The sequence below is a fragment of the Phacochoerus africanus genome, chromosome 6 (genome assembly GCF_016906955.1).
Source record: "Phacochoerus africanus isolate WHEZ1 chromosome 6, ROS_Pafr_v1, whole genome shotgun sequence".
Lineage (NCBI taxonomy): Eukaryota > Metazoa > Chordata > Mammalia > Artiodactyla > Suidae > Phacochoerus > Phacochoerus africanus.
Genome location: NC_062549.1, coordinates 91,613,916 through 91,641,085, shown reverse-complemented (window position 1 = coordinate 91,641,085; position 27,170 = coordinate 91,613,916). Strand labels below are relative to the sequence as shown.

The 27,170-nt window shown below is 39.9% G+C and overlaps 1 protein-coding gene across 1 annotated transcript in view; it reads left to right on the top strand.

The window, feature by feature from the left end:
• LOC125129479 (myeloid cell nuclear differentiation antigen-like) overlaps window positions 1-11,320 on the top strand; it is a 57,480-nt gene extending 46,160 nt beyond the window's left edge. Inside the window, 3 exon segments of the mRNA XM_047784211.1 lie at window positions 1,255-1,674; window positions 3,754-3,942; window positions 11,044-11,320. Coding sequence (XP_047640167.1) covers window positions 1,255-1,674; window positions 3,754-3,942; window positions 11,044-11,124 — 690 coding nt within the window. The 3' untranslated portion in view covers window positions 11,125-11,320.
• The last annotated feature ends 15,850 nt before the right edge of the window (window positions 11,321-27,170 follow it).

Genomic DNA, 27,170 nt, shown 5'->3' with positions numbered 1-27,170 from the left:
AAATAATTGCATGGTTATTTCATGCAATTATTAATTTGCATGAAATTTAACTTGCATTACTTTAATTTTACTTTTATGCAAATTTAAAATAGTTCTTTACTATTTGATGTTAGGTTATTTCCAGTGTTCCCTATACCCACAATGAACATAATAACATGTGTCCATCAGGTCTTCTTTCATGACCCTGAGTGTAGATATATAATTTTTTTCCTTATGTCCAATGCCCTTGTTGTCAAGGTGCTGCTGTTGTTACTATTATGAGATTTGTTGTTACTGATTGACTTGCCCTGGGAATGGGCATCCTAATGCAGGGAGAATTGATCACAATGATAAGTCAATCAGAGGCAAGCCCCATGACCCACATGACCCACGAGAACCTGACTGTACATCCTTCTCTTCCTGGCACACAGGGGCAGACACCCTTAGAAATGGAGATTTAATTAATAAATTCACATTTCCCTTATAAAAGGACAAGTTCCATTCTGTTTTTAGAGCTTCCTCTATGAATGCTGTTTCTCAAAATAATTAGCTTAATTCTGTGCTGAAGAAATATATTTTGGGGTGGCTGATTCTGCTATTCTTCAAAATGTCATTTATCCAGGACATTTCCACATTAGGGAAGTTCATGAAATTCTTGCAATGACTGTCTTACTAGCCCCTTTTCAACACACTGCCTTCAGGAAAAGGGACTTTCTAACTTGGGTCTTTAAATTGCCACATCTACTGGAGTGAAATCAATGATTACCGACTGGAGCCATGCCTTACTTTCAGTGCTATTAAGGGTGACTTATTTTCATCCCTACTTATATCTTATTTTGAGTTGATGAATGAAATCAAGTTGATAAAATGAGTTGATGGGATACTTAAAATGGTTTTTTTTAATCCTCATCTCAATTAAGAGCACAACGGTACTGCTATTGCCCACTGCCTCTGTACTCTGCATAGCTCTGGGAGAAATACTTTTTCCCTTGAATTATTACCTTAAATACATATGTATATATATGTATTCTTCCTACCACCCCAAAACAACAAAAAAGAAGAAAAATCACTGTTTAAATCTTCTCCATTTCTTCCATTAGATTATTTATGCCATGTCAGTGGTCTTTGTTTAGTTTTTTTTTTTTTTCCCACATCTACCCAATTATGTTCTTTGTTGAGGCTCAGCATTAAAGCTGAGATGATTCTCATTATTAAAGGGTGAATCTGCATTCCTTTTCGTAATTGTGCATGTTTTTGGTATGTGCTTCTAAGTAGAAACCAAGATTGAAGGTGGTGCCGAAAGAAGCTTCCAAAGAGGATGGTTTCCACAGTGGCCCCAAGGAAGTGATGGTGTTGAAAGCCATGGAACCATTTACGTATGATGTCAGAGATGGCGAGAGAAAGATGTTTCATGCCACAGTGGCTACTGAGAACCAGTTCTTCCAAGTGAAGGTTTTTCATGTCGCCCTGAAGGAGAAGTTCATCCCAAAGAAAATCATTGCCATATCAGATTATTATGGCCGCAATGGGTTCCTGGAGTTGTACAGTGCCTCATCTGTGTCTGAGGTTAACACTGACCGAAAGATGGAGATCTCTAAAAGCTTGATTCAAAAGGCAAACGCAACTCCTAAAATCAGTGATCTTTACTTGCAAACTCTAGGAACATTTGTGAGTGGGGTGTTTCTGGTGCATAAAGTAAGTCCACCATCGTTTTGCAATATTTCTTCTGCAGCCCCAAAATGTGAAAGTCTTAGCCACCAAGTGAATTTGGTTAACTTCATGAACACAGGGACTCAAAGTCCCACAGACAGGGGATAGTTGGGTGGAGTCTTCATATTTCAGAATATAGGATAGATGGTCTCTTAACATCGTTCTTCCCAGGTTAACACCATGCAAGTTCTTTAGAAAGTGGTTCACCTGAAATCATGACATTTTAATCAGCTGTGCTGGTCCAGTCACAGCCACCCTGATCCAACACAGTGCAGAATGTTTGTTTGTTTGTTTGTTTGTTTGTTTGTTTATTTATTGTCTTTTTGCCATTTCTTGGGCCACTCCTGCGGCATATGGAAGTTCCCAGGCTAGGGGTCGAATCGGAGCTGAAGCCACTGCTCTACACCAGGGCCACAGCAACACTGGATCCGAGCTGCGTCTGCAGCCTACACCACAGCTCACGGCAATGCCGGATCGTTAACCCACTCACTGGGCAAGGGCAGGGATCGAACCCACAACCTCATGGTTCCTAGTCGGATTTGTTAACCACTGCGCCACGACGGGAACTCCCAGAATGTATATTTATATCTATCTATCTATCTATCTGTCATCTATCATCTATCATCTATCTATACATATCTACATATATGCAAATGTATATATGTAGGATTACATATATGCATACACACACACACCTATAGAGAGAGAGAAGAGAGCTCTCCTTATGATTTTGAGTTCTGCCCCATCTGTTTCAGGGACAGTTTAACTTAATTGTGAATAAAGAATTACCCTTCTAAGCTTGAATTCCAGTTATGACAACCAGAGTAAGAAATCAGTCACCTACTCTGCCCTAAAATCCAGCTCTTATCAACAGCTAAGGTTTGGATCATCTCATTCATCAAAAAAATTATTGAGCAGGAGTTCCCGTTGTGGTTCAGTGGTAACAAACCTGACTAGTGTCCATGAGGATTCAGGTTCAATCCCTGGCCTCATTCCGTGGGTTAAGGATCCAGCATTGCCTTGAGCTGTGGTATAGGTTGCAGACTCGGCTTGGATCTGGTGTTGCTGTGGCTGTGGCATAAGCCAGCAGCAGTAGCTCAGATTCAGCCCCTAGCCTGGGAACTTCCATATACCTCAGGTGTGCCCCTCCCCAAAAAAGGAAAAAAGTATCGTTACATATTGCATTATATATGCCTTCTAGGGTAGTCTTTACTTATTCCCCTGTTGTTTTCTGTATACTCTGTTTAAGTGGCTATGCACAGGGGTTCTTACTGTGGCTCAGCAGGTTAAGGACCAGACATAGTGTCTGTGAGGATGTGGATTCGATCCCTGGCCTTGCTCAGTGTGCTAAGGATCCAGAGTTGCTACAAGCTACAATGCGGCTCATATCCAGTGTTGCTGTGGCTGTGGTATAGGCTGGCAGCTGCAGCTCTGATTCGACCCCTAGCCCAAGAACTTCCATATGCCCCAGGTGAGGCTATAAAAAGAAAAACAAAAAGGTGACTATGTGCACATGGATTTGTTGAATTAATGAGTAAAGTAAGTGATATAAAAATTAGAACAATGTTACTAGATGATGTAGATTGAAGATTTGTGAAGATTAGGAAAGAAATGAATAAATAGAGAAAATAGAATAAAGACTTACATATTGAAATAATAATCTGCTTAGTGAGGACTTGCCACAATCTTTTTGAAGCTCATAATAAAACATGAATGGCCTTTCTTCTCTGTTCTCAGGAAGAGCCAAAGAAACTTTTAAAGGTTATCAGACCATGCTGTGTCCAAATTTCTTAAGAAATTTCAGCTCTTCTGAGATAGAAGAAGGAAAAATTAGGAGAGTAATTAATTTTTCTAGAAGAACCCAGTACAGACCTAAAGGAAGGAAAGATAGAGGATTTAAATGAAAGGATAAATCAAACAAGATATCTTACACTATTTGGTACCTGTAATTCTGGACCTCCAGCTCATATTAACCTGTCTGAGATAAAATCAGATATTTTTCAAAGTTGTGGAAATTCCTTATCCAGTTCTCAGAAGATAGGTGCTAATTTTTTTCTTTTGCAGAAATTGGTGTGTAATGAATGCCTATATTATGAAATACAAGATAAAACAGGAGTGATGGAAGTCCTGGTTTACGGAAGACTGACCAATGTCTACTGTGAAGAAGGTGATAAACTTAGACTCACTTGCTTTGAATTGGCATTAAGTGGAGAGAAGAGGCAGCTGAGATCTGTAATTCACAGTTTCATCAAGGTGAGAACTTCTGGGGGTCATCATTGTTCCAGAGTGGAAGTCTTTAAGAAAACTAGACTGTTGCTATTACACATAGAGTTTAGCATACAAAAAAAAAAAAAAACTAATCCTTGCCTTCAGTGGATATAAACTTTGTTTTCATTGTTCTTTTTTTTAAAATATATTTTAATTCAAATTTTATATTGAAGTTTACAATGTTGTGCTATTTTCAAGTGTATAGCAAAGTGATTCAGATATATACACATATACTCTTTTTCAGATCCCTTTCCATTATAGATTATTATAAGATATTGAATACAGTTCCCTGTGCTATGCAGTAGGTCCTTGTCATTTATTTAGTTTATATATACTAAGATGTATATGTTAATCCCAACCTTCCAATTTCTGCCCCCCACACACACTATCCACTTTGGTAACCATAAATTTTTTTTCTATGTCTGAAGGGTCTATTTCTGTTTTGAAAATAAGTTCATTTGTATCATTTTTTAGATTCCACATGTGTTATCATATGATATTTGTCTTTCTCTGTCTTACTTCACTTAATATGATAATCTTGAGGTCCATCCATTTTTCTGAAATGGCATTATTTCATTCTTTTTATGGCTGAGTAATTTCCTGTATATATCCATACATATATATATATATCCATTCATGTGTCAATGGACATTAAGGTTGCTTCCATGTTTTGGCTATTGTTCATAACTAGTATTATATACATTGGGGTGCATGTATCTTTTCAAATTAGAATTTTCTCCAGATATATGCTTAGGAGTGGGATTACTGGATCATCTGGTAACCCCATTTTTAGTTTTTTAAGGATCCTCCATGCTGTTCTCCACAGGGCTCTACCAATTTACATTCCCATTAACAGTGTAGGAGGGTTTCTTTTTCTCTACACCCTATCCAGCATTTGTTATTTGTAGACTTTTTAATGAAGGCCATTCTGACTGATGTAAGGTGATTTGCGTATAATAATTATAATAATAATAATTAATGATATTGAGTATCTTTTCATGTGCCGATGGGCCATCTATATGTATTCTTTGGATTACTGTCTATTTAGGTCCTCTATCCATTTTTTGATTGGGTTCTTTGGTTTTTTGATATTCATCTGTATGAGCTGTTTGTATATTTTGAAAATTAATCCCTTGTTAGTAGCATCATTTGCAAATATTTTCTCCCAGTCCATAGGTCATCTTTTCATTTGGTTTATGGCTTCCTTTGCTATGCAAAACCTTTTAAGTTTAATTGGGTCCTATTTGTTTATTTTTGTGTTTATTTCCATTTCTCTAGGAGACTGATTCAAAAAAGTATTGCTGTGATTTAGGTCAAAGAGTGTTCTGCCTGTTTTCCTCTAGGACTTTTACAGTATCCAGTCTTACATTTAAGTCCTTAATCCATTCTGAGTTTACTTTTGTGTGTGGTGATAGAGAATGTTCTAATTTCATTCTTTTCCATGTAGCTATCCATTTGTCCCAGCATCACATATTGAGGAGACTGTTCTCTGTTGTATATTCTTGCCTCCTTTGTTTCAAATTAATTGACCATAAGTATGTGGGTTTATTTCTGAGTCATCTATCCTGTTCCATTGTCCTATATGTGTTTTGTTGTTGTTTTTGTTGGTTGGTTGGTTGGTGGCTGGCACCATACAGTTTTGATTACTGTAGCTTTGCAGTATAGTCTGAAGTAAGGGAGCATGATTTTTCTGGCTTTGTTCTTCTTAAGATAGTTTTAGCTATTTGGGGTCTTTTGTATACCCATACACATTTTAAGACTTTTTTGTTCTAGTTCTGTGAAAAATGCCATTGGTAATTGGATAGGGATTGCATTGACTTTGTAGATTGTCTTGGGTAGTATGGTCATTTTTAACAATATCTTTCCTTTCAATCCAAGAACATGGTATATCTTTCCATCAGCTTGTGTTTTCTTTAATGTCTTTAATCAACATCTTAAAGATTTCATTTAAGGATATTTTTAATCATATTGAAGAGAGAAGCTTCAGAGAGGCTAAAAAGGATGTGATATCTAAGCTAAATATTATAGAATTGGTCCAATTTTCAAAGCATGTAGATTATTTAGTAAATTTGGGCTTCATTAAGGCAGATTTCTTTCAAACACTGACTCTGTGATTTGCTAGCTGACCATAAGTTAAATACTAGGAACCTCTGAGTCATAGTCTATAGAGTAGAAGAAATAGCTTTTATCTCAGAAGATAGTTAACAGAGCTCATTCTAGACCTAAATGATCAATGATGCCCCTAAGCATTTCAGAACACAAAATTACCTGACTTTAGTGAGATTCACACACTGGTCTACAACAGAGTTGGTTGGTTCTATGTAGCAAATTCCATGGGGTTTGTCACACTCACATACGCACATCCATGGGGGATGTTTGGAACACTAACAAAGGCTAACACAGGCATACCTTCTTTTAATGTACTTCACTGTGTTGTGGTTCACGGATACTATGAATTTTTTTTTTAATAAATTGAGGGTTTATAGCAATCCTGTGTAGAGCAAGCCTGTTGGCTCCATTTTTCTAAAACATTTGTCACTTTGAGTCTCTGTATCACGTTTTGGCAATTCTCATAATATTTCAAGCTTTTTCATTAGTATTATATTTGTCATGGTGATCTTTGATGTTACTGTTGAAATCGTTTGGGGATGCCATGTACAGCACACCCATGTAAAATTTCTTTGATGAATGCTATGTGTGTTCTGACTGCTCCAATGACAGGTCATTTCCCCATCTCTTTCCCTCTCCTTGGACCTCCTTTTTCCCTGAGACAGAACAATATTGAAATTAGGCCAATTAATAATCTTACAGAGGCCTCTGAGTGTTCAGGTGAAAGGAAGGTCACATATCTCTCACGTTAAATCGAAAACTGGAAATAATTAAGCTTAGTGAGGAAGGCAAAAAAGAGGCCAAAAGCTTGGCCTCTCACACCAAACAGACAAATTGCAAATGCAAAGAAAAAGTTTTTACTCTTACATGAATACATGAACAATAAGAAAGTAAAACAGCCTTCTTGCTGAGAAAGTTTTAGTGGTTTAGATAGAAGGTCAAACCACCCACAACATTCCTAGGTCAAGGCCTTAATACTCTTCGATTAGATGAAACCTGAGAGGTATGAGGAAGCATCAGAAGGAAAGTTGGAAGTTAGCAGAGGTTGGATCATAAGCTGTAAGGGAAGGCCATCTTCATACCATCAAAGTACAAGGTGAAACAGCATGTGCTATGTAGAAGCTTCATCTAAGTTGTGAAGAAGATCTAGCCAAGGTAATTGCTAAAGGTGACTACACTCAACAACAGATTTTCAAAGAAGATGAAACAGCTTTACATTGGAGGAAGATGCCATCTAGAACCTTTATAGCTAGAGAGGAGAAGTTAATGCCTGGCTTCAAAGCTTCAAAGTTCAGGCTGACTCTCCTCTTGTTAGGAGGAGTTAATGCAGCTGGTGACTGAATAAGTTGAAGCTGATACTTACCATTCTGAAAATCCTTAAGGTCTTTAGGACTTGTGCTAAATCTATCCTGCCTCTGCACCCCCCCTTTTTTTTTTTAGCTTTTTAGGGCCACACCTATGGCATATGGAGGTTCCCAGGCCAGGGGGTCAAATCGAAGTTACAGCTGCCAGCCACAGCCACAGCCACAGCAATGCCAGATCCAAGCTGCATCTGTGACCTACACCACAGCTACGGCAACACTGGATCCTTAACTCAGTGAGCAAGGCCAGGGATCAAACCCACAACCTCATGGTTCCTAGTCAGATTCGTTTCCACTGCACCATGATGGGAACTTCCTGCCTCTGCCCTTTTAAATGGCGCAATAAATGAGGATGAAAGCACATCTGTTCACAACACGGTTTACTGAATATTTTAAGCCCATTGTTGAAACCTACCATTCAGCGGGGGGAAAAAGATTCCCTTTAAAATACTACTGCTCATTGACAATGCACCTGGTCACTTGAGAGCTCTGATGGAGATGTACAAAGAGATTCATGTTGTTTTCACGCCTATTAGAACAATATGCATTCTGCAGCCCACGGACCAAGGAGTAATTTTAACCTTCAAATCTTTTTATTTAAGAAATACATTTCACAAGGCTATAGCTTCTGTTGTTATGATTCTTCTAATGGCTCTGGGCAGAATCAAATAAAAACCTCCAGGATTCGCCATTCTAAATGTCATTAAGAATATTCCTAATTCCTGGGAAGAGGCAAAAATGCCAACATGAACAAGACTCTGAAGAAAATTGATTCCAACCTCATGGGTGATTTTGAGGGCTTCATAACTTCAGTGGAGGAAGTAACTGCAGATGTGCTGGAAGTAGCTAAAGAACTAGAGTCAGAAGTGGGTCCTGAAGATGTGACTGAATTGCGGCAATCTTATGATAAAACCTTAACAAATGAGGATTTGTTTCCTATAGATGAGCAGAGAAAGTGGCTTCTAGTGATAGAATCTACTCCTGGTGAAGATGCTGTTGAATACTGTTGAAATGACAATAAAGGATTTAGAATATGACACAAACTTAGTTGGTAGGGTTTAAGAGGACTGACTCTAATTTGGAAGAAGTTCTACTGTGGGTAAAATGCTATTGTCGGTGAGGAAAAAAGTTTCTCCTACCTTTCTAGGTTCTTCTGACAGGTTTAAGAATTGACTTGACATGAGACAGATTAACAGGAGAAAAATCAAACAAAAATTTAATAACATGTATACATCAGAGAGACCCAGAAAAAGTGAGTAAATCATCAGTCAGGCTGAAACCCTCATCTTAAATGCCATCTTCAGTTAATGGTAAAAGAGGATGTTGGAGGTAGTTGTTTGGAACTTCCAAGAGGAGGGAGGCAATTCACATGGAGATTGAAAAGCAAAGAGTTGGTAAACAAATGTTTCTGGGTCCTGCAGAGAGGGTGGGACACAGAGTGGACTCTGATCTCTCTCTGGGTCCTGCCTAGATTTCCCCAACCATGTCTAGCCCCTATTCTTTGCAGATACCTCTGATGAAAACTTTATTCTGGGAACAAGCCCTTTATCTAAATTCTTTAGGCATCAAATGGGGAGGTAAAAAGAAAGACTTCCAGAATCTTCTGTTTCTTAAAAATAATCTGTCTAAATTAATTTTTATGCCAAAAAGACACATTTTGGGGTGGCAAGCTTTGCTCCCCTACACTATCAAATAGCAGTGCCTACTACAGAGAGATTTTCCATGAAAGGAAGAGTCAATCTATCCGGCAAACTTTATCATTGTCTTGTTTTAAGAAATTGCCACCACCAGCCCAAACTTCAGCGATCATCACCTTGATCAGTCAGCAGCCATCAACATCCAGGCAAGACCTTCCACCAGAAAAAAGACTAAGCTCACTGAAGATTCAGATGGTGGTTAGCATGTTTTAGCAATAAAGTGTTTTTTGATGAAGGCATGTGCATTAATGCCATTGCTCACTTAATAGACTACAGTATCATATAAATGTAACTTTTGTATTATCTGGGAAAGCAAAAAAAAAAAAAGTGTCATTTTATTGCAATATTCACTTTATTGCAGTGACCTGGAAGAAAAGCCACAATATCTCTGAGGTGTGCCTGCACTGGAATGCCAACAGTTCAAACACAGAGGCTGACATATCCAGGCCCTCAGAATTGCACATGCTCTTAGATCTCTCCAGTTATCAAGCTCTCAGCTAGAAACCCCAACCTTCCTTCACAGCATTGCATCAAGAATACCTTTTTCCCCTTCATTCCGAAACTGAAACATCTAACTCAAACCCAGCTTAAACCCAGAATAGGACTTGAACCCACAGGTTTTTTTAATTAAAATCAGTCGCCTGGAGTTCCTGTTGTGGCTCAGTGGTTAATGAATCCGACTAGGAACCATGAGGTTGCAGGTTCAATCCCTGGCCTTGCTCAGTGGGTCGGGGACCCGGTGTTGCTGTGAGCTGTGGTGTAGGTTGCAGACATGACTCGGATCCCCGCATTACTGTGGCTGTGGTGTAGGCCGGTGGCTATAGCTCGAATCCGACCCCTAGCCTGGGAACCTCCAAGAAATGGCAAAAAGACAAAAAAAAAAATCACTCGTCTGATGCATGGACTTACTGAGGCTGAGGTTCTTTGTGCCTCAGCGCAGGAGGAGTTCAGCGAAACACAAAGTGATAGGCGAGAAATTGATTTCTTAAGATAGGATGCTTGTGAGGGATTCGGGCAGGCAGGAGAGGAGGCTCTGGCCCGAGAGCAACGTTTTTATAATCTGAGGAAAGTGGAGACAGGGAAAAGCCTGACTTCTTCCTCATTCTTCTAGTAGACCTCAGGTTTACATCATTACTGCCTCCTTGGTATCCAGTAAGACAGTATCTGACCCTATGAGGTCAAACTAGGACTGTCATGGTGCTTATTCAAATCAGTTGGATGGTGGTAACATCCAAGCTAAAATATGTTGAATTATTTCAGGTTTCCTTATAATGAGGGTCTCCTACTTTGGAATGTCATCTTTCCCTTAAATTCCTGTCCTTGGTCCTAAGGATCATTATCTTGCTGAACTTGAATACAGGTCTCATTTTCTCTTTCACTTAATGACCTGAGGCATATCTCATGATTTTACTTAACGGTTTTATAGTTAAGCAAGACTGCCTTGTTCTACAATGTTCTGATAGATTTCGTGACCCATTATTAACTTACCGTGGATTCCCAAACTTCCCTAGCTTTCCCTCTCTATGGTTCCCTACTGGGAGTTCTACACCTACCTGTGTAACCATCCTACTCCATCCCTGTCACTTCCACCTTTCTTCCCAGTGAGAACTTTCCTTTCAGTTCTTGGCATTGAGTCCACCTGCTCCTTCTTCTCTCTTGTTCAACAACTCCTCCATGTATTCACGCTGAGTATGAGTTCATATCTCATTTCAAGGTCCCAACCAAGAATGAGGGGTTCTGGCGGGTGACTCAAAAGAGAGGAATTCATTAAAGGAGAAAGATGAGAGTGAGCGAAGAGTGTTTTTGATGGGAAGAGAAAAAGGGATGCAGCCCACTGCGGGGTGACACGGTGTGAGTGAAGGGAGAAATGTATAATCAGGGTCATCTCATGATTCATCTTTATCTCTTTCTTCTTCAAGGTCATCAAGGCCAGGTAAAGCAGGAAACCACCACTCCATCCTGATTCATATATGGAAGCCTCACTAGAGCTACTCTTCTAAAAACCTGGATGTCATTAATATTGATGTTTGTGGAGCTAAGATCTAAGTACAAGAAAAAATATACATACACATATGGTTGAAATAGAGCAATATATATACTCACTCTTAATTTTTAGGAATGGATGTTGAGATTATTTCATTTTCATTTTTATATTTTTCTGTACCATTTCGATGCAATAGTTTGCATCTACGAATTTTGTAATTTGGAAAAAACAATAAATGTTATGTTTGTTTGTTTTTTTCTAAAGACCTGCTTCCGGAGTTCCCGTCGCGGCGCAGTGGTTAACAAATCCGACTAGGTTGCGGGTTCAGTCCCTGGCCTTGCTCAGTGGGTTAAGGATCCGGCATTGCCATGAGCTGTGGTGTAGGTCGCAGAAGCAGCTCAGCTCGGATCCCATGTTGCTGTGGCTCTGGCGTAGGCCGGTGGCTACAGCTCCAATTCAACCCCTAGCCTGGAAAACTCCATATGCCTTGGGAGCGGCCCAAGAAATGGCAAAAAGACAAAAAAAAAATAGAAATAATAAAATAAATAAAATAAAGGCCTGCTTCCCTAGGAGTCTACTATGTTGTTTTTGTTTGTTTGTTTGTTTTTTGTTTTTGGGGTTTTTTTTTTTTTTTGCTTAAAATCGAATTGTCTGTGGCCTGCAAATCATATAGAGACACCTAGACCCCAAGCAATATCTGGATTTATACTTCGGGTACGATCTTTAAAGGATATAACTCTGGTCAAGAATGAACAGGTCCTAGGGAGTTCCCACTGTGGTAACAAACCCGACTAGCATCCATGAGGATGTGGGTTCTATCCCTGGCCTCACTCAGTGGGTTTAAGGATCCGGAGTTGACGTGAACTCTGGTGTAGGTCGCAGATTCGGCTCGGATCCGTTGCTGTGGCTGTGGTGTAGGCTGGCAACTGTAGCTCTGATTTTACCCCTAGCCTGGGAACTTCCTTGTGCCATGGTTGCAGCCCTAAAAAGAGAGAAAAAAAAAAATGAACAGGTTGAACAGGTTGTCGCCTGCTCGAAGAAACCCAGGAGGGAGGCAGACAGCCGAAATTCAGTCTGTGCTTCAAAAGCTCTGTCTTAGAGTGGAGTTGCTTTAGTCCAAAACAAAGATAATCTGTTCAGAATTAGTCTCCTGGAGGGACCATAATTGGGTAATTAGTCTCCCAAATAAGGCAGCTTCTGGTGATTTGCATGAAGTCACTAGTACCTGCTGGCAGCAATTCCAATGCCGCCTGATGTGACTTAACTGGCTCCACTCATTTGCTCAAGTGTCAACAACTCAGTAGTGCTCTAGCTATACTTCCGAGTCCTCACATCCTTCATATGTGGATCCTATGAGGAAGGTGCCCCAGGCAAAAGCTTGCATTAGGAAAACACTGAAGAAATGACAAGGACAGTGACTGGAGGATGCGCTTACAAGGATTGAGGCCCCTCCCCTTGCCCATCCCACCTTAATATGAGGAGACACTTCTGGGGTCACATGTTCTCCATGGCATCATTTCTGGGAGCTGCAGAGGCAACAGGACTCATTTCAGCTTGACTTCCTTTTTTTACGAGCTTTGTTCCTTTTTCCATTTATATTTCTTATGAACTGATTAAAAATAAATAAATACATATTAACCCAGAAAAGATGAACGTGGGCAGCTGAGAAAATGCAAACATCATTTCCTCTCAGGAATAAAATTATCTTGAGTCAAAACCTGCCCTGGGATTACACACACACACACACACACACACACACACCTGCAGCTGCATTAGAATATTGTAGCAGTAGCTAAATACTTTTCTCTGGTATAGGTAGAGGAATATAATGATGCATAAAGACATTTTGCCTCTGACAATGATGGGCTTGCTTATTACGAGCAAATCCTGTCATAAAACAAGTACTAAAGGTGGGAAATATGTATTTATAAAAATATTATTCAATCATTGTACAACTACTAATGTAATAAATTCATTGAGTAATAAAAAAAAAAAAGAAATGTTACCAAAAAAAATACTGTTCAATGGAGTTCACATTGTGGTGCAGTGGAAACGAATCTGACTAGTAACCATGACGTTTCGGGTTTGATCCATGGCCTCGCTCAGTGGATTAAGGATCCAGCATTGCCCTGAGCTGTGGTGTAGATCGTAGACGCAGCTCAGATCGCGTGTTGCTGTGGCCGTGGCTTAAGCCGGAAGCTATAGCTTTGATTTGACCCTCAGGCTGGGAACCTCCATATGCTGCAAGTGTGGCCCCCCCAAAAAAAGCACACACACACAAAAATACTGTTCAAGGAGTTCCCTCGTGGCTCAGGAGGATAAGGAGCCAACATTATCACTGCTGTGACTGTAGTTACAGCTGTGGCATAGGTTTGATCCTCGCCCAAGGAACTTCTGCATTCAGTGGGCACAGTTGCAGCCAAAAAAAAAAAGTCATAAGCAAGAAAAAATGAAAGAAATAAAGCAGATCCACATATGACAAGTTTATGTAATTAGTAGACATGCATTTTAAAATAACTAAGATTGTTATGCTAAGGAAAGTAAAGGAAATGACACACAAAACAGTGGGAAAAAATAGATCATTTAAAAATAGAATCACCATCTGCAAAAGAAGAACCAGATGTATATGATGGAAATGAAAAATGCCATATCTGGAGTTCCCATTGTGGCTCAGCAAGTTAAGAATCCGACACAGTCTCCATGAGGATGCAGATTCAATCTCTGGCCTCCATCAGTGGGTTAAGGATACATAGTGTTGCTGCAAGCTGCAGCATAGGTCGCAGAGTGGCTTGGATCTGGTGTTGCTGTGGCAATGGCATAGGCCTTAGGTTCAGCTCTGATTCGACCCCAAGCCCAGGAACCTCCATATGTTGCAGATACAGCTGCAAAAAAACTTTTTTAAAAAAAATTAAAAATTAAAAAACCTCTTAAAATGGCAAATATTTTTAAGAAAATAAGATTTTTTTTAAAACTTGGGGATTAAGTTGAATTCTTACACCACTTAAGAAAATCAGTGGGGCATTACTTACTAAAATTCAAAATATACTTACCTTACCATCCACTAATTCCATTCATAAGTGTACAGCCAAGAGAAAAATTCACATACATACACATTGTTTTTCATATATCTTTATATATGTATACGATAGCATACATATGTGTATATATATATAAATGAAAAGACATGCATAAAGTACATAATATTTATAATGGACATAAATGTTCATAGCAGCACTATTCATGACAACCCCAAATAATAATCAACAATAGTCTTTCTCACATATATATACATATATGTAAAACTAAAGAATGAAATATTACATAGCAATTAAAATAACCACACTATCTCTATAAACTACATCATGGATGAAATTTGACCAATGTCACTTGAAAAAAGAGAGATGCAAAATATTTTGCATTGTAAAATTCCTTTTACATTCAAAAACAAGCAAAACCAATCACTGGTGTTATAATTAAAGATGATGGCCTTCTGTATCTTTCCCAACAATATCCAGAAGAATCACTTTAAAATGAAATCTGTTACCACGCTAGAGCTTAAAACTTTTTGATCACACCACTGATTTCTCTTGAAACAAAGACAATTCTTGTTCTGCAAGACCTTACATTATTTTCTTTCACAGGGCATCACGCCACCTTTTGGCGGTTCTCTGAACTGCGGCCACACAGGTTTTCTTTCAAGGCCTTCTGCCACAAGGCCTTTTGCACGTGCTGTCCCCTCTGACTGAAGATACCATCCACTCTGATTCATTTTCCAGAGTTTAGCACAAAAGTCACTTCTCAAGAGAAGCCTCATGAACCAACTCCCACTCTAACTCCCGGCTGTTGTTCGGTTTCCTTGACATATATGTTAGTGCCCCGAGGAAAGAAAGACAGTTGACCAGAACAGTGAGACCTCAAGCAAGGTTTATTAAAAACAGAGTGGTCAGGAGCACTGAGAAAGAGGAACTCAGAGCCCCCCACTTTTGGGAGAGAATCAGGTTTTACAGGCAGGGGATCATGTGCTGATTTCTGTAGGTCCGGGATGGTGGTTGAGATCATGGTATAAAAATTTAACTTTCTCCTTGGGGCTCTCTTTGTCCTTGGGAAGTCAGCCACTTCATGGGCTTGGTTGTTCTACCTGTGGAGATCCGATAAAGTGGAAACTGTGGGTCTGGTTCTGGGTGGGTCAGTGAGTCATGCGGACTTATTCTCTTTAAGGCCTTCCTTTTAGTTTCCACCTAAAAATATGCTCTCCAAGAACCAACTTCCTTTTGGTCAGAGCTCTTACCTCTGCTTGTTAATTCATTCATTTGCCATCAAGAAAAATATCTACCTCTCTTATTAGAACGTAAGAACAAATGGATTTGTCCTTAACTCCCTGTTTTATCACCAGAACCTAAAAGAGTTCCTGTTACCCATTAGGAACTCAAGGGATATTTACTGAATGGCTAAATGGATGGATGGGTGGATGACGTGCTGGCTCCTCGCCAGTGCCACCACAATGCCAGCTGTATGATCTGGCTTATGCCCAGCTCCATGGCCAAGTCATATTTCATCATGAAAAGCCAACTTCTGGTCTTGATTTTTAAAATACCATATCTCAAGAGGGCCTTTTTCAATTATTGGGATTGCATATATGTATGTAAACATATGTATGTTTTTGGTTTGTCTATTGAAGTATAGCTAATTTACAATAATGTATTCATTTCAAGTGTACAGAAAACTGACTCAATTGTACATGCATATATATATACACACATATGTATATATTCTTTTTCAGATTCTTTTCTACTAGACATTATTGTAAGATATCGAGTATAGTTCCCTGTGCTATACACTAGGGTCCTTGTTGTTTACTTATCTTATATAGAGTAGTGTATGTATGTTAATCTGAACCTTCTAATTTATCTCTTCCCCTGCTATCCTCATTAGTAATCATGAATTTGTTTTCTATTTCTGTGACTCTTTCAATTATTTAAGGCACTCGGGTAGAAAGCGAAGGGGAAATTCTTAGACATTGTTTCTGACAGAAAGGAGCTGTACTAGGTTGAAGTAACAAGGTGACTGTCACTTTGAATTTACCAGCAAGAAGAATGATTTCAGTATTAGAGCTGTATAAGAGCAGAATGAGCTCTCTTGTGAGGTGGTTAAGTTCAAAGAGCAGGGAGTGGTTGACTCTCAGTCAGGGATATTGTAATAGAAACATGGATGCTATTATTTTCCTTTTTGTAGCGTGATCTTCAGTCTTCTCTTTGAGATTTGGGCTGATCCTTTGCACTGTGTACAATAACTACTTCACTCTGATTCATCACTTGCAGCTCCCTGGGCCGGGCACTGAGGATCTGTCCCCTCCTGGGACGTGTTGCCATAAAGATGGCAACATCTCTTTGCAAAAAAAAAAAAAAACTAACATAAAACATCTCTTTGCCAAAAAAACATAAAACATCTCTTTGCCAAAAAAAAAAAAAACTCTAAAAAACACCTCTACTCTAGGAAGAAGTGACACTTCTTCATGGTAAGTTAGTTCTATGAAGCAGGTGTTTCAGAGATAGGCAGATAGAGTCCCCCCTTCCATGTGGACAGTACAGGAGAGAAACACGCTCAACTGATGGCATCACTGTCTCCTTCTAGCACATCACATTAGTCAATTTTCATCTCACACACTGTGGTACCAAGAAAATATTTGTGGAACAGCCTATCTGCCCAGCATATACCTCTCCTTTTCCTTAATAATCAGCAGCAGTTTCTTATTTATTTCATTTATTATTTTCCACCTTCCTTTTAATCTTTCAGGACTTTCATAGAAGTTGATCACATTGTCTCTCAGTTTCCTTTCCCCAGGGTTAGGAGTGCTCGTATGTTCTCATCTCCTATGTTCTCATCTCCCTTCCTAGAAAAGCCCGTTTCATCTACTGATTAATGATCAGTAGCATTAATCCCTTCAAGATTTCTTCAGATGTCTTCTTCTCCTGAGGCGAGCTTGTGAGAAGAACATTATACTGCAGTCCGTGTGCAGACGTGCCTGGCTATCCAGGAAGAACCTTCAACAAAGGATGAAAGATGAAACCTACAGGAAGCAAAACAAAAGCTGGTTTCCCACCAGTTAGTTAGGAGGAGCCTGGGACACAGATAAATTTGCTACATCCAAAGTAGACCTAAAAATAATTTGGGATGGAATTTTAAAATAAAATAGGGAACTTCACCGACTTCTTAGGTGGGTTATAGAGCCACCAGTCATTGCTAAGTTTCCAACCAGATTTCCATATGGAATTCTCATCTCAAATTGGATCATTTTTACCTAGTCAGGATAATAAAATTGTAGGATCATGACAACAGCGAAAGGAGGAATGACTGTGTAGGGGGAATGTAGTGCTGTCCTGGACAGAGAGGAATGAATTCTTCAGTTGAGAGAAAATAAATAAATAAATAAAATACCTTCCTAAATATCTTCAGCCTATCTCCACCAATACTTCTAGATTCCTGCCTGGCTCAGTCTCAGAAAAATCACCGGGCTGTGGTTTTCTTGGAGCAATTATGTGTAGTTACTGCCACCTTGAGGTCATCTCTAAAACCTGCATCTTCTAACTTCAGAGAGCCGAGGAAAATAGAATGCAAGACCTAGCAGTCTCTCAGACACCAGTTTATATCCGTGTAGTACCGTGTGCTTATATCATCACTTACAATCATCATTTACATCACTGACATTTAGCTCCTCACCGTATATTCCCTAACAGCGCTTTCTATGCCTGGAATAGCAGAGACAAAAACCAGAGCAAACCCTGTGATCAACTCACATTTCCTCCTTAGGGAATACCTTCAAAAGGAAGAACAATTGAAGCTTGTTAAAAATCTTAGAATTTAACCTCAAAATCTTAGAGTTTTATGTCAAAATCGATTCAAGATAGGTAACTTAGAAACTTCTATCTTAAAGAAAATAATCCAACTTTCTAAAGCAATGGCTAACCTAGAAGAAAGTAAAACATGATACATTACAAGGAAACTTAAAACTATTTCAGTTTGTGTGAACCTCCAAAGTAAGCCGATACCAGATCAATCCTGGAGTTTATTTTGTTTTATTTTATTTATTTATTTATTTATTTTTTTGTCTTGTTAGGGCCACACCTGAGGCATATGGAAGTTCCCAGGCTAGGGGTCTAATCCGAGCTACAGCTTCCTGCCTACTCCACAGCCACAGCAATGCTGGATTCAAGCTGCATCTGTGACCTACGCTGCAGCTCACAGCAATGCCAGATCCTTAAACTACTGAGCGAGGCCGGTGATTGAACCCACATCCTCATGGATCCTAGTCAGGTTCATTACCGCTGAGCTAGAGGGGAATTCCCAGGGAGTTCATTTTAATGCATTTTTTTCTATTAGTTATTTTTAGCCATATTTTCCTTGGTGAATACAATAATAATTTACACTGTGGTCATGTTTTCATTCTGAATATATCAATACATTTTTCAATTACAAAATCACACAAGCCCTAAATTACTGTCACAACACTGAAAAGCAGTAACTTGCCATATTTCAAAATCCTAAAGGAACTAGATGTCTTTTCCCACACTAGTCCCATTCTTTACTTTGCTAGTTGGTGATCACAAGACTAGAATCCATGAGTGAAGTGCTTATAGCAATTTTTGGCTTTATAAGTCTGCCATTTGTCATGGCTGGGGAACAGGAGTAGCCAAGTCAGTAAGAATTTTCTCCACAAAAAAAAAGAGAGAGAGAGAAAAGGAGTTCCCATCATGGCTCAGTGGCTAATGAACCCAACTAGTATCCATGAGAACGCAGGTTCCATCCCTGGCCTTGCTCAGTGGGTTAAGGATCCGGCATTGCCGTGAGCTGTACTGTAGGTTGCAGATCTGGCTCAGAGCTGGCACTGCTGTGGCTGTCGCTGTGGCCAGCAGCTACAGCTCCAATTCAACCCCTAGCCTGGGAACCTCCATATGTCATGAGTACAGGCCTAAAAAGACACACACACAAAAAAAAAAAAAAAAAAAAGAATTTTCTCCACTAAATTTCTACCACCTGTATATCATTAATTCCTTTTTTTTTTTTTTCCTTCTGACACTCATGAGGTGATATCTTAACCATTTTAAGAATACAGGAACTTTTTAGACCCCTAGCCTGGGAACCTCCATATGCCATGGGAGTGGCCCTAAAAAGACAAAAGACAAAAACCAAAAAAACAAAACAAGAATACAGGAACTTTTACTTGGGTGCATAGGAGCTTCTTTCCTTAGGCCAAAAATTCTCAAGCCCAAATCTGAAATTAAAAGAACTGTGTGGGAAAAAAAATCTGAAAAAGAATGGACATCTGTACATATATGACTGAAGCACGTTAATTATTTTATTTCTGCTGTAACAGAAATTATCACAACATTGTAAAGCAGCTATACTTGATAAAATTTTCAAAAATGAAAAAATGAAACTAAAAGGAAAGGAAATTCTGAATCCAAAGACCACTACCCCAGTACTTTTAAATTATTTCCATCATCTCAATAAATCAGTACATGTCAAGCAAAAAAATACTACAAAATTTTTAATTCCCATTCATTTTGCCCTCTTTGCTGCATAGATCTTAGTAAATTATAGATGTTAGTATTGGGAGGATCCCACAATTAGACATATAGGGTGGGGAGCTCAGCGTTTGCAACATCAAAGAATCTCATCTCTAATTTTAGATTAAAATAATATCTGAGAAAAATCTTAAGGCTGAAAATAGGAAATCCTGGCGTTCCCTGGTGGCACAGCAAGTTAAGGGCCCTGGGCTGTGACTCGGGTTCGGTCCCTGGACTGGGAATTTCTGCAATGCCCTGGATGTGGCAATAAACAAACAAACAGTCAAATAAATCTTAAAATAAAGCAGAGTAAAGGGACTCTCATTCTAGCAAGGATCATCAGAGAAGCCCTCCTGGATTAGGTGAAATGATCGAATAGGGGATGGTTCGGGGCTCTGCCCCGCAGGCCTGCCAAGAAGCCCGTACTAGCCCAGTTTCAAGACTGAAGAAAGAGCCTGGAGTCAACAACTGAGACATCAATGGTTTAGTGGATGGGGAGCTTACTGTCTGAAGCAAGGTCCTGGAGCCACACCCCACCGTGTGCAACAGAGGGTGGGCAGGACTTGGCTGAGGCAGTCCATCGGGGGTGCTGGGGTTGGGAGGGGTGGGGGCAGGGGGGGTCGGGGGGGTGGAGGGGAAATTCCCAGTTACTAGGGGAGTTTTTTCAGGTTGGCTCATTAGTTACCAGGGAAACCAGGAGAGGGGCACGCCTCTACCAATCCTTTAATAGAACAATTAGTAGCTAAGGCCTGGGGCAAGTGCACTGGAAGGTCAGCCCTGTGCCTAGGGTGCAGGTGAAGCAGGCACTGGTCAGGCAGGGGATGCACAGAGAACAAGAGAACAGCCACCTGGAGTGGCCTGACCATACAGACGGAAATTACAGCAATGAAGTCAGAGAGGTAGGCAAGGATGCCTTGTCCACTATTGTGAGAGTCAGGGAACAGTAGCGTGGATGAACCAGGAACAGAATTCATTCATACACTTTCCCTGTGCTGTGCTATGCAGCTGAGATTAATTGTGTCAGTTCTTGGTGTGCGCACTGGGACAGACCTGGGCTCCATCACCACTGATGTTTTCATAGAGGTTGGCTCTCCTCTCCTGTTCCCACACTGAGCCCCATCTTTATCCCACTTACCATGGAGAGATCATCTATAGAGCCACAGATGCCTTGTCTGACACCAGAGTGATCTGAGGTTTATGGTATTAGTTTGGAATAAAGACAAAGTAAAAGAAGATAACTTTGAGATGCAGGTTGCAGAATAGGAGAGAAGAAAGACTAGATGGTGAGAAAAAGAAATATATATATATAACTGGGTCACTTTGCTGCAGAGTAGAAGTTGACAGAACATTGTAAATTAATTATAATTTTAAAGTTTTGTAAAAGACTAGATGGAAGCAGTATTTGAGTTGGAGAGAAAAGAATTTTACCTGATAATTTAACTAAATTCCTCCTTGGTGCAAGTGTTCCAACTTCCTTTCATGCCTCACCTTTCCAACCCCCATCCCACCTCAGATATTTGCTTTACGACTCTACCTTTCACCCTAAATTTTGCACATGGCTACTGGTCACTGCATTTTTTTTTTTTCGTCTTTTTGCTATTTCTTGGGCCGCTCCCGCGGCATATGGAGGTTTCCAGGCTAGGGGTCTAATCGGAGCTGTAGTCTCCGGCCTACGCGGGATCCAAGCCGCGTCTGCGACCTACACCACAGCTCACGGCAGTGCCGGATCGTTAACCCACTGAGCAAGCGCAGGGACCGAACCCGCAACCTCATGGTTCCTAGTCGGATTCATTAACCACTGCGCCACGACGGGAACTCCTGCATTTTTTTTCTGAATTCTTAATCTACCTTCTTTCCTAACCACCATAATATTCTACTTCTGATTTTCAGTTAAATTTTATTTCCCAGAAATATCTACTTGCTCTCTCCTGGCAGGTTGTTCACTCTACCATGTCCTGGACCCTGGCAAGATAATTTCAATATTTTGTCTCCTAATCTACCCATAAGCAGGAGGGATACTAAAAAAAAAATCCATATATTTAGCAAACTGTATTGTACAAGGATTGACCAACTAGAGCAAGAAGCTGCTGTAAATGGCCAGTATAATCATAACACGACAATTACTACCACACCGACCTCATATTCCAGCATTTTCTCCTTCATTTCACTTCAGCCACACTGGCCTCAGTACAGTTCCTCAGACCTTCCAGGAAACTCTTATTCCAAGGACATTTGTGGGAGTTCCTGTTGTGGCTCAGCAGGTGAAGAACCTGACTAATATCCATGAGGATGCGGGTTTGATCCCTGGCCTTGATCAGTGGGTTAAGGATCCCATGTTGCTGCAAGCTGTGTCATACATAGGCTGGCAACTGTAGCTCCCACTCAACCCCTAGCCTGCAAACTTCCACATGCCACAGGTGCAGCCCTAAAAAGAAAAAAAAAAAAAATCCGACATTTGTAACTATTGGGAGATTTTTTCTGCCTAAATGATACTTTTCCAGGTTTATACGGTTTGTACTTATCACTTTCTATTATATACACTATATGTTTTATTCATTATATTTGTTTGTCTCTACCCACTGGAATGTATGCTCTGTAAGGATGAAGATCTTTATTTCATGTCCTGTCATAATTCCCAGCATATGGAAGGATGACTTGCACAGAGCATGGGCTCAGTGATTATTTGTGTATAAATTAATTAACTAATTTAATCAATAGACCTGAACCCTTGATGGAAAAATAGTTTTATTAGCTCCATTTTACAAACCAGGGAATAGCAAATAAGAAAAACTATAGAATTTGTCCAAGAATACACAGTAAGTGGCAGAGCCTGGATTAACACAGACCTCCATCTGTTTGATGACAAAAGTCATGCTTTTGAAAGTCACGTTCTTTCTCCCACGCCATGCTGCCTTGAAGAAGAAAAATGTTCGTGGTTGGCGTGTGGTCCAACACAGCTGCAGATGTGTGGATTTCGTGCCTTTCAAGCACCCTTCTGGCCAAAGAATTTATATTCCCCATGGTGGATCTAAATTGCTCTCAACAAGACATATTTTCACGTTTGGATCTTGGGTTTTCAGGATAGATACAAGGGCCTGAAGGAATTGCAAAAAGGAAGTTTCAGTGTGGAAAAGGCGGGGTTGGCGCTGACCCACAGGCACTCATTAACAACGGAAGGTGAAAGAGAGAAGCAATTATCTTCGGTTTCTAGTTTGGGAAACTAGGTGGTAAATGAAAATAAGAAAGGAGGAATGAATTTACTAGAGTCCAAGAGGTATGCAGGGGAGAAGTTCTGATATACCGTGTTGAGATGCCTTTGGGACTTTAGGGCTGAGATATCTGAACATCCAGTTGGTTCATTACACCCCTCTCATGTAATGTGCTCCTGATTTTGATTATCTGACCTGTCTCCCTGGTTACGTATTTTCCTGTTTCCTTCGTCACAGTCACTTGTCCTGATTTAGCTTCCCAACAACTCAGCTGCAATAATTTGAGTGGGTAAGATTTTTTTTAATTATCTTTATTAACATATTGTTGATTTATAATGTCCAGTCAATTTCTGCGATACGGCAAAGTGACCTAGTCATACATACATATACATTCTTTCTCTCACATTATCTTCTATCATGTTCTATCCCCAGAGACTGGATAGAGTTCCCTGTGTGAATGGAAGTGGGGGTGGCAATATTCATATCAGACAGAATAGACTGTAAAACAAAGGTTATAAAGAAAGATAAAGAAGAACAGTGGGCTTAAGATTTTGAGGAATGGAAACTGAAGTAGGGGGAGGACCAAGGTGAGATGAAGGGAAGCAGCAGGGGTGCTGACTCGGTAAGGGGCCTGGTTTGGTTGGAGGCAGTCGGCATTCCAGGGATCAACACCCAAAGAGACAAGGCAAAACGGAGTTTGGCTCAGGATAGATTCACAACCGGATAATTCAATATGGCACGAAGTGTTTGTGGTTTTTTTAATAAATAAATTTTAACAGCTGTAATTTTTCATTTCCAAGATTTCTATTTTGTTTGTATTTGTCTTTCCTGTTTAATGTCTTCAGGTTATGTTTCCTGATTTCTTTTTTTTTGTTTTCTTTCTTTTTTTATTAAAGTATAGTTGATTTATGGATTTCCCGTCATGAGGGTTCGATCCCTGGTCTCACTCAGTGAATTAAGGATCTGGCATTGCTGTGAGCTGTGGTGTAGGTCACAGACGCAGCTCAGATCCCACGTTGCTGTGGCTCTGGCATAGGCCATCGGCCACAGCGCCGATTAGACCTCTAGCCTGGGAACCTCCATATGCCGAGAGCGCAGCCCTAGAAAAGACAAAAAGACAGATAAATAAATAAATAAATAAATAAATAAATATAGTATAGTTGATTTACAATGTTTCTTCAATTTCTGTTGTACAGTGAAGAGACCCATCACACCCAGTTCCCTGTGCTATACAGTAGGAACCCATTGCTTATCCATTTCAAATGTTAAAGTTTGCATCCATCAACCCCAAACTCTCCATCCTTCCCACTCCCTCCCTCCTCCCCACTGGCAACCACAAGTCTGCTCTCCATGACCCTGATTTGTTTCTGTTTTGTGGATAGGATCATCTGTGCCATATTTTAGATTCCACATATAGGTGCTATTGTATGGTATTTGTCTTTCTCTTTCTGACTTACTTCGCTTAGTATGAGAGTGGTACTAGAGATTCTCATACTAAAGGAAGTGGCTGCATTTTAGGGAGTTCCTGCTGTGGCGCAGTAGAAACAAATCTGACTAGTATCCATGAGGATGCGAGTTCAATACCAGGCCTCACTCAGTGGGTCGGGGATCCAGCATTGCCATGAGCTGTGGTGTAGGTTGCAGACACGCCTCAGAGCCCTCATTTCTCTGGCTATGGTGTAGGCTGGCAGCTGCACCTCTGATTTGACCCCGAGCCTGGGAATTTCCATATGCCACAGGTGCAGCCCTAAAAAGCCAAAAATAAATAAATAAATAAATAAATAAAGGAGGGGGTTGTATTTTAAACCAACACTCTAGGCAGAATGTAGAACTTGGATTGAGGTGGAATCGGTCCATACGTCAAGACATCTGACCTTTCATGGCCAGACCCTAGCAACAGGTGTATGAGAATCCAGGCTGTGGGTGAAAGGGGTCAGAATTCAAGCCTTTGCCAAACAAATTAAGGTTTAGGGCATTTCACTCTAAGGAGGATGAAACATAAAGCGTGGAAACAGAGGCAGATACTTGGGTGCATAAACCAAGTCAATCCAACTAGAGAGAAGAGATCGGAAAGGAGGAGGAAATATCAGCAAAGTTATCATGTGTGTTACTGGCTTTATGGCAGCCAGATATGTTCTAGACTCCTCTGACCAATGAGCTAGTTACTTTACACCACAGCTACGACTGACTTAGAAATTCGGTGGAGGTCAGCATTAGAGGAAATTACAAGAACAAAGGGCCTAGAGTTGGCAGGTCCACATCAATCTTTGGCTTTGGAAATTCAGCTGAATAATATTCTTTCCAACCTTTAGGTGTGGCTTTTATTAGTCAAACATGAACACACAAACATATGCACATACATGTATGCACCCTCAGACATGCATACCCACACACATGAACAGACAGCTCATTATTCTCTTGTTTTTCCAAGTTTGGAAGAAAGTTCTATCCGTTTTTTAAAAATTCAACAAATATTGAACATAAGTAAGTTTTAGGGATCTAATTACAGCGTGGTGACTATAGCTAATAATACTGTATTATACACTTGAAATTTGCTAAGAGAGTAAATCTTAAGCATTCATACAAAAGCATTTAAGTTTGTGTATACATGCTCTTTTCCCTCCTAAGGATGAGTAAACAGACAGGAATCACATCAGAAAAACTTCTAACATGAAAGACCAAACATGCAGAGAAAGGAACTTAAAAGATACAGAGACAAAGCAGATCCTAACCAGAATAAACACAAAGAAAACAACAGAAAAGTTTTTAGAGATGTATTTTTTCACCATGGTAGCAGAAAAAAAATTAAATTTACTAGAGTGGTGGAGGATAAAGCTAAAGAGATCCTTTTCAGTGTACACCTAGAAGATGATGAGATGGGGAAAAAAAAGGAGAGAAAAAAAAAAAGAAACATATAAGTTTATGCCCAGATGAATAATAACCAGCTCATAATAGGTGTCATAGCAGAAATGAAACAAGAAAAAGATGTTAGCAAAGAAATAAAATCTAGTTTGATGAATGGGGGGTGGACAATATATGCAAAATCACATCATTTCTTTTCCTTCCTTGTTAACCAATTTTTATTGAAGTGTAGTTAATTTACAGTCTAGTGTTAGTTTTAGGTGTACAGCAAAGTTGTGTATACACACACACACATATGCACATATTCTTTTTCAGATTCTTTTCCTGCATAGGTTATTACAACATATTGAATATAGTTCCCTGTGCTATACAGTAGGTCCGTGTTGTTTATCTATTTTATATATAGCCATGTGTATATGTTAATCCCAAACTCCTAATTTATCCTTCCCCCACCCCACTATCCCTTTGGTAACCATAAGTTTGTTCTTCTTGTTTGTGCATCTATTTCTGCTAATTATTTCTGCATGTCAATTTTTTTCATTCTTTAAAGTTTTATTGAAGTATGGTTGATTTACAATGTAGTGATAATTTCTGCTGTGCAACAAGGTGATTCAGTTATACATGTACACACATCCATTCTCTTTCAGATTCTTTGCCCATGTAGATTATCGCAGAATATTGGATAGAGTTCCTTGTGCTATAAAGCAGGTCCCCATTGGCCAGTCATTCCATATACTACAGTGAAACACGTTTTTGTTTTTTTTTTTGGTTTTTGGTTTTTTTTGCTTTCTAGGGCTGCACCCACGGCATATGGAAGTTCCAGGCTAGGGGTCGAATTGGAGCTACAGCTGCCAGCCGCAACCATAGCCACGGCAATGCAAGATTCTTAGCCTACCAAGCAAGGCCAGGGATTGAACCCACATCCTCATGGATCCTAGTTGGGTTCATTAACTGCTAAGCCATGAAGGGAACTTCCAAATACATCATTTTTAAATCACCAAGGAGAAAGCAAGTCTTAAAGCTTCCAGAGAAAAATTAGATTCCATCCAAGGATTAAGGATAAGAATGCATGGCTTTCTTGAGGGCAGCACTGGAAGCTGGAAGCCAGGGGGGCAATGTTAACCATGGAAGGAAAACAATTTTCAGCCTAGTATTCTTTGCCCAGCTGATCATTATTTACATGTAATTGTAAGGAAGGAACAAATTCATTCAGGGAATCCCCAGGATGACAATGAAGAGAAGTCCCTGGACCTTGACCTATGCAGAGCCAGGAAGCAGCTTGCTGGGATGCAAGGGGCAGCACAGGACACGAGGACTCCTTCCCAGGGAAAGAGTTGCCCCCCCCCAACCCCTCTGTCTCTGCCTGTGCTGCAGGGGGTGACTGATTCTTGGAAAGTCTGCGAATTTACTTCCAGTAGAATTTTATA